General features: G+C 69.2%; 1 protein-coding gene across 1 annotated transcript; it reads left to right on the top strand.

Annotated features, from left to right (window-relative positions):
* Nucleotides 1–512: 512 nt before the first annotated feature.
* PEG3 (paternally expressed 3) lies at nucleotides 513–7,484 on the top strand (the record flags this gene model as incomplete). The annotated part of the gene is made up of 8 exons (XM_084257067.1): nucleotides 513–637; nucleotides 1,321–1,373; nucleotides 1,468–1,548; nucleotides 1,808–1,945; nucleotides 2,026–2,123; nucleotides 2,839–2,947; nucleotides 3,550–3,642; nucleotides 3,724–7,484. The coding sequence occupies 8 exons, from the start codon at nucleotides 513–515 to the stop codon at nucleotides 7,482–7,484; spliced, it is 4,458 nt and encodes a 1,485-aa protein (XP_084113193.1).
* Between the last annotated feature and the right edge of the window lie 463 nt (nucleotides 7,485–7,947).

Here is a 7,947-nt window from a genome sequence, read left to right as displayed (position 1 = left end):
CCCCAGCTCTGCCATCCTGACCGTGAGCCTTGGACGACCGCTGGGGCAGGCCCTGGGCACTGGGTCCAGGTGAGCTCAGCTCCTCTCCCAGGGCACCGGCCTTGCAGTGAGCACAGGGGCCCCACCCTGACGTTTGCTGCCCCACACGTTCCCTCGCCCGCGAGAGCATAGGGCTCTGCTGACGGGTGGGGTGCTTGCCAGGGTTATCCTTGGTCTCTTGCCATCTTTTCTGTGTCCTTGTTCTTTTCCCAACACTCAGCTGCTTCTTCAGCCCTCCTCTCTCGCTGGGCAGCTAGGAGCCGGGGCGATTCAGCTATCAAACGAGCCCCAGAGTGGAGAGACCTGTTGTCTTGGGGCCCAGAGTCTATTGGGTAGTGAGAGATGTTACAGAAATAACGGCATGAGTTGTGCTTTTGAAAGAGAGTGTTTGTTGTGGACGGTTCCCTTAATCTGAGAAAGGCCAGGTAAGGCCACTCTGAGCAAGTCAGGGGCTTCAGGCTGTCCCCTGAAAGATGGTAGGCGGTAGATTCACGGGGAGCGTCGTCAAGCAGAGGGGACAGAAGCGTTCCCGAGAGATCCAGAATGGAGCCGAAACAATAGTGCAGGGGAAAGTAGCGGCGTTTGGCGGAGGGGGCAGGTACGTTGGGGTGGCCTTGGGAAAGGCTTTGCAGCTGGTAGACACTCAGGCTTGAGCTGAACCACCCTGGGAAGCGGTTGGGGTGTCCACCTTGGGAGTCTCGTGATGTCTTCAAACATAACACAAAGGGGCCTTTCTGGTGGGGCAGGAATCTTAGATGCTTTTCACTTTCTAAATTTTGGGGGAATCCCCTCGGGAATGGACAATGGTAGGAAATCTTGCTGCAGCATGGCGAGCGCTAAGCTTGTGGGAGGAGGTCAGCCGGGGTGATGGACATGAGCCAGGAGGATGAGCCCTGGCCGCAGGGGTGAGGTCCTTCCTGCTCATGCCCCTGTGGGGTCGCGCCAGTGGCCCTGAGTCCTTGCTGCACTTGCTGGGGCTGGGCCCGGCCAGCCGGGGCCTGGGGTGGACCAGCGCTGCAGAGGTGGCTCGTCTCTTAAGTGAGCTCTCACCGGAGGAGCCAGATGGGCAGCGGGAGAGACGCAGCACCTGCGGCCAGCACTCAGCCCGTGGCCGCAAGGAGTCATGTGTCGGGGCAGTCGGTGCCGTGGCAAGGGCCTGGGCCCGGGCGGTGGACGGACTTGGCAGGTTTGTGCTTCCGGCTTTGCTTCCAGAGATCAACAAAACCCGTGCAGCAGCTTCGCTCTGCTCTTGTTTTGAAGTGAACACCAGTCCGTCTGCAGTTTACCGTCTCCGGCAGGCACCGGCGTTTCCGCGGCTCGGCCTCTCCGTGCAGGTGCGCAGCACACGGGGTCCCCAGCGTCCTCCCAGGGAGGGCCTGCACGCTCAGGTGGGGGGCCGCACACTCAGGCTGTGTCCTATGTCCCCAGACGGCGGTGGCAGTGACCTCCGTGGTGCAGACAACATGACCCGAAAGGCGGCGGGGTCCCCACCACCGCACCCTGCTCACAGTGAGTGGCCTGGCGGGTGCGCGCCTCCCTGGAGGGGCTCTGGGGCACCTGGAGCTGCCGTTGCTCAGCCCGCGAGAGCTGGTGGCCACGGAGTCCTGGGACGCTGCTTGTGGGGCGGGGGGGTGTCTTTGCACCTGCTTGGGTTGCCCAGGGAGGGGGTATCCGCGCTGGGCATCTGACCTGATTCATGCTGGTCCCCTTGGGCGGGGTCCCGGGTGGCAGCGGTATGTGGGTGCTGAGCCTATGCCCACTCTCTCAGGGGACCGGGACCGGGACCGGGACCGGGACCGGGACTGGGACTGGGGTGGCGAGCGGGAGCGAGGCCGGGATCGCAGGGCCAGAAGCAGAGACCGGACGCCGCAGGCCCGCTGGCCGCACACCGGGCACCCCAGAGGCCGTAAGTTGTGGGCGCTGACCTTCCCCCCCACACCCTGCTGGCTGATCAGCCTGTCCCAACTGCTACTCCTCTGTCCGCAGGACCCCCGCAGCGGGACCCGTCCCCCCCCGAGCTGGAGACACCGGCGCCGACCCCAGGCCGAGAGCACAGGCTCAGAGGCCCTGGGCCGCCCCCCCAGGTGTGTGCATCACATTCTGGGAAGGGCCAGGGCGGGTCCCCAGGTTCCCACCATGGGCGCAGAGCCCGCTGGCTGCCTGTAGGTGCCGCCCTCCAGAGTCGGGGCTCCCACTGCGTTGGGGGCTCTGGGGTGGGGGGTAGGGGCGGCCCTACACGGGCACGTGGGCCCCACGGTTGCTCAAGATCCGGCTGGGTCTGTGAGTGCTGGAGGCCGACTTCCCCGGTGCCTCCCTGTGAAGTGAGGCGCCTGTCCTTTCCGCGGGCCTGGGCCTGGCGTGACCACAGGCGAGTGTCGCAGGACCTTTTTCTCACTCTTGAGTTTCTAAACTTCTGCCACTTAGCGCTTTTACTTGAATTTCTAAAGATTTGGTTGACTGCCGCCCTGGGGCTGAGTAGATTTCAGCCAAAACTTCTGGCCACTGCTCCCCACCCCTGCCAGCAACCCGTGGTCCTCAGGCTGTGGCACCGTCCTGCACCCCCAGCCTGTCCCGACCCTGCAGCTCCTCCTTGAAGCTCCGCTGGCGTGGGTCATGCTTTTGCTCTCCCGCTGCTGGGCGTTGCTCTCTCATGAGCCAGACTTTCCCTTTGACCCATGGCCGCCCCTAGGCGGGCATGTGTTCCTGGGGTCCCTGGGGCGTTGCACCAGGGCTATGTGCCAGGCCCTGCTGAGGCTTGCTGGCTGGGGCCGCTGCATGGAGCCCGCCTTGCTGTTCCAGGATGCAGACGCTGTGTCCTACCAGGATGTGGTGGCTCTGGCTGGGGACCGGAAGCCTCAGAATCCGATCCAGGACAACATGGAGAACTACCGGAAGCTGCTGTCACTGGGTGAGTGCCCTGTGCTTGCAGCCACCCCTGCCCCAGGGCCTGGACTTGGAGGGTCGAGCAGCAGCGTAGGGTGCGGCCTGCCTTTGGGGAGCCCCGGCTCTGGGCGGACATTGAGTGGTGCAGGGAGGCTCACAGTGCTCTGGGGTAGCCGGTCCTCAAGTGCGCATTTCAGATGAGAGCCCTGAGGCCCAGATTTGGGCTCTGCAGGAGCCCCCCCAGCTCAGCTTGTAGAGGCAGTTTTGGGTTTTGCCGCAGCCTTGGGGGGGTGCCCCCTGACCGCAGTGCTCCTGTGTGTGGGGAGCAGCGGAGCCGGTGGGAGCAGAGGGGTGCGAGTGGGCTGGAGAGGAGGTGGGACAGTGGGGCCTGAATTCAGAGGGCCCTGAGCTCGGGAACTTGGGGGTCTTTGTGCGGCTCCTCAGGGAGGCCTAGAGAGCCGCTTGAGGCACTGACGGAGGCCATGGCTGGGACGACGGGGCACAGAGGGTGGCTGCGGGGGGCTGGGGGGCTGCTCCACTTGGCTCTGTGACTGGGGATGGCGGCCCGTGTGGATGGCGAGGCTCTGTTCCCGATGGGCGTGTGACCCTCGCTGTCCCCATGATCAGGGGTTCAACTCGCCGAGAACGATGGCCACTCCCACCTGACACACGGCCACCCCTCGCGGTCGTGGAGAAGCGCCCACCCCAGCACCAGCCGAGGTGAGCTCCGCGCAGCCGAGTGCATGTGCGGCTCCGCCCAGGGCCCGGCCGGGTGTGTTGACCCTCGGGGTCTCGTTCCAGGTCTGAAAGCCGTGCCTGACGCCAAAAAGCCGGCCCACCGGCGGGGGATCTGTGAGGACGAGTCCTCACACGGGGTGATCATGGAAAAGTTCCTCAAGGACGTTTCCCGCAGCCCCAGGCCGGGCAGGGCGCGTGAGTGTAGCGGGCGGCCGCCGGGCCCCCCCAGGTGGCCGGACCAGGACCGCAGTGGCCTCCCGCCCCCTCCGCGGGAGCCCCTGACGCGGGCGCGGGGCCTGGGAGGCCATGCCCTCGCGGGGGGCTTTCCTTTCCACGCGAGCCTGGTCTCCAAAAGGAGAGCTCTGGAAAGAAAACGGCGCTACCACTTGGACGCGGATGGGCAGGGTGCCCCCCACGACCAGGGTGGCTGTCCGAGGAAGAGACCTGCGGCCTGCGGTGAGGTGAGGAAGTCCGCGAGCTCCAGCAGCCTGGGCGCCCCCGCCTCGGCCGGGCCACAGCCCCCCGACCCCTCAGCCCTGCCGCACGTGTGCGACGAGTGTGGCCGCTGCTTCCGCGTGGTCTCCGGGCTCGTGGAGCACCAGATTCTGCACACCAGGGAGAGCCTGGACGAGTACGGCGAGTCCTTCACCCACAGCGTGGCTGTCAGCCAGGCGCAGAAGAGGCGGGCGGCAGCGCGCAGCGAGCGGAAGGGGTGGGGGGGCGCCTCCGGGGAGAGCACGGGCCCGGCCGAGCGCCGCAGAGCCCACGTCCGGGAGCCTCCCGCCGAGCGCCAGGATGGGGAGCGCGAGGAGCCCTTCGTGCCGGGCCCGCCCTTCGGCGAGCTGCAGAGGGTGTTCGGGCCGGACAAGTTCTACGAGTGCCAGGTGTGCCGGGAGAGCTTCCTCCACAGCTCGGCGCTGGCTGACCACCAGAAGGCCCACGGCAAAGGCCCGCTCCCCGACGGCAGAGAGGAGGGTCGGGGGGACGCCTTCAGGCCCAGCCCCACCCTGAGCGAGCTGCAGAAGATGCACGGCAAAGACCGAGTGTACGCGTGCAAGGTGTGCGGGGAGGCCTTCCCGCATGGCTCGTCCCTGCGCGAGCACCGGCAGGCCCACGCCCGGGGGAAGCCGAGCGACAGCCAGGGCCAGCCGTACGAGGAGACTTTCGTCCCCGGCCAGAAAAGGCGTCAGAAGACGCACTCGAAAGAGAAGTTCTACGACTGTCAAGATGGGGGGGAGGCCTTTCGGCCCAGCCCAGACCCCGGCGAGCGTCCGAAGACGCCTTCCTGGAAGACCCTCTACGAAGGCAGGGGCTGGGGGCACGAGCTGCCCGGCGCCCCCAGCGGGGCCTGCGCCGACTCCCAGAGGAGCCACACCATCGCGCGGGCCCCGGAGGACGGGGAGGGCGAGAGGGCGTTCGTCACCAGCGCCCGCCCCGACCCGGCGCAGACGGGTCCCGCGAACGGAAGCGCGCCCGAGAGGAAGCCCCGTGCGCTGCCCGGGCCCCCCGGCCTGCCCTCGGCTGACGGGCAGAGAAGCCACAGTGCGGGGGGGCCCAGGCGGCTGGACGTGCTCGATGAGCCCTGTGTCCAGAGCACGGCGGCCATGGCGCCCGCCAGCGGCTGCCCGGGAGAGAGCGGCCCTGGCGGGGAGGCATGTGAGAGGCCCGTGGTCCTCCACTTGGCTGCTCTGCAGCGCCCCCAAAGTCGTGGTGGGGCTGAGCCCGTCCAAAAGGACGGCGAGAAGGCCGGGGCCTCCGCTGGTCCCCCAGGCCCGGGTGGTGAGCGGCAGGAGGCCCTCGGCGGGGAGAGTCCGTCCGCAGGCGTGGCGCGTGAGGCCCCCACCGAGCCCCAGGAGGGCCTCGCGGGAGAGGCTGGGGGGTCGGAGAAGGACCGCGCGTCACCGGCCCCCGACTCCCAGGTCCGCGGGCACCAGAAGGCTCGCGCCAAGAAGAAGAACATCGAGCAGGGCGGCCACGGGGCCCCCGAGGCTCAGCCCCTGCGTCCGGGTGCGCCTCGCACATCTCGGCCCCGGGAGCGGGCCCACGAGTGCCGGGCGTGCGGGGCGTCCTTCGCGCTCGGGGCTGAGCTCGCCGCGCACCACAAGACCCACGGCCCGAAGCCCGCGGGTGGCGGGAGCGGCCTGGCGGTCCCTCGCGGTGTGGCCCCCGCCCTCCCGCAGACGAGCTACGCCCCGGAGCCGAGGGCTGGCCCCGCAGAGCCCGCCCCGCAGCCGGCCGCCGGCGAGTGCAGGGAGTGCGGGGCGCGCTTCGCCAGCCTCGAGGGCCTGCGCGTGCACCAGAAGGTCTACGCGGGGGAGAAGGTCCACGCGAGGCGGCTGTTTGGAAACCCTGGCGTCCAGGGGGCCGGCCGAGCGGGCCCTCCGCGGGAAGAGCCTCCGCGGGGGGAGCCGGGCCAGCAGGCGGGGGCCGGGCAGGAGGGCGGGGAGGACGGCGAGGGCGAGGACGACGAGGACGGCGACTCCATCTACGGCTGCGGGGACTGCGGCCTGGGCTTCGCCGACCGGGCGGACCTGAGGGACCACCGGAAGGTGCACAGCAGGGAGTACCCGGTCGGGGCCCGCGAGCCTGCGCGCACCGAGCCCCGCGGGCCCCGCGTCAGCGAGTACCAGCGCGACCACGCCGGGGAGCAGCTGTACGAGTGCCCGGCCTGCGGCGAGTCCTTCCTGCACAGCTCCTTTCTCTTCGAGCACCAGAAGATCCACGAGCAGGACCCCTTCTACGGCTTCAGGCGGCTGGATGAGCCTTTCCTGCAGCCCCTGATCCTGCAGCCCCGGCGGCCTCGCGCCCCCCGAAGGGCCCCCTGCATCGGCACATCCCTGGAGTGCCAGGTGTGCGGCCAGGACTTCGTCCACGCCTCGCTGCTGATGGAGCACATGCGGGTTCACCCCGGGGCCAGCTTGCCAGACGCAGGGCAGCCGAGTGAGGACGCCGCCGGCCCGGGCCTGGCCCTCACCGAGCTGCAGAGGAGCCAGACCGAGGAGAAGCAGCACGAGTGCAAGATGTGCGGGGAGGCGTTCCTCAGCCGGGCGGCCCTGCGGGAGCACACGAAGACCCACAAACGGGGGGAGCCCTACGAGTACGGGGCCTCCTTTGTCCACACCTCCTTCCTCACAGAGCCCCCCAGAAGGGGCCTGCCCTTCTACGAGTGCAAGGACTGCGGGGAGTCCTTCATCCACAACACCGTCCTCACCAAGCACCAGAAGCTGCACCTCGAGGAGGAAGCGGCCACCGCGGCCCAGGAGGCCGAAGCCAACGTCCTCGTCCCCCGAGAAGTGCTGCGGATCCGGGGGTCCGGTGTCCAGGCCGCGCAGCCCGAGGTGGAGGCTGCGGAGCCCGACGGGGAGGCCGGAGGGCCCGACGGGGAGGCTGCGGAGCCCGACAGGGAGGCGGAGCAGCCCCACGCCGGGGACGCTGACGAGCCTGACGGCGCTGGGATCGAAGACCCGGAGGAGAGCGCCGAGGAGCCCGAGGGGGACGCGGATGAGCCGGACGGCGCCGAGTTCCACGACCCGGAAGAAGCCGGGGACCCCGAGGTGGTGCCGGGGGGCGAGCCGTGCCAGGGCCGCGGGGAGCCAGGGGAGACCGCCCCGCCCCAGGCTGCCTGGGGGCCGCCTCTCACAGCCCAGGTGGGGGTGGTCGTGTTGGAGCCCCGCAAGGTCTCTGGGGAGGGCTCGCGCTCCTCTGCCGGCGCCGGGGACAGAGATGGGGCCGGCAGCGGCGGCCGCTTTAGGTGTGACGTCTGCGGGCAGCTCTTCTGTGACCGCCTGGACCTCGCAAGGCACCAGGACGCCCACACCGGATGAGGACGCAGGCGGCCCCGCCGCGTCCCAGCTCCGCAGCGCCGGAGCAGCTTGCTTGGCTCGTGCGCACCCACGGGGCGCCGGACAGCGCGGCTGGACCCGCCGCAGGCCCAGGTGCCTCGTTTCAGCCTTACCCCCCCCCACCCCGCAGCCCGAGCGCCTCCGCCAGGAGTCCTGGGGAGCCCGGCGCTCCGGACTGCGCCCCCCGCCAGCTGTAAATAGCAGCCCCGTGGGCGCGGCTCCGCGTGTGCGAGACCAGCACGTGCAGCGCCGTTGGCGTCTGCGCTTATTTTTTTTTTCCCCTTTTTGGAGGAGGAAGAGAGCAACAAATCACCTGTCTGTGCACGTCGTGTCCGCGGGAGGCCGCGCGTCGTGTGTCGCCGTCCTCGTGCTTGTGTGTGACGGGCCCGGCCGGCGTGAGAAGCGTCTGCGCCGCCTCAGCTCGCGTCCACGCCGGCCCCGGCCT

Source organism: Talpa europaea (genome assembly GCF_964194135.1).
Source record: "Talpa europaea genome assembly, chromosome: 16".
Classification (NCBI taxonomy): domain Eukaryota; kingdom Metazoa; phylum Chordata; class Mammalia; order Eulipotyphla; family Talpidae; genus Talpa; species Talpa europaea.
This window is presented reverse-complemented; position numbering and strand designations above follow the sequence as displayed.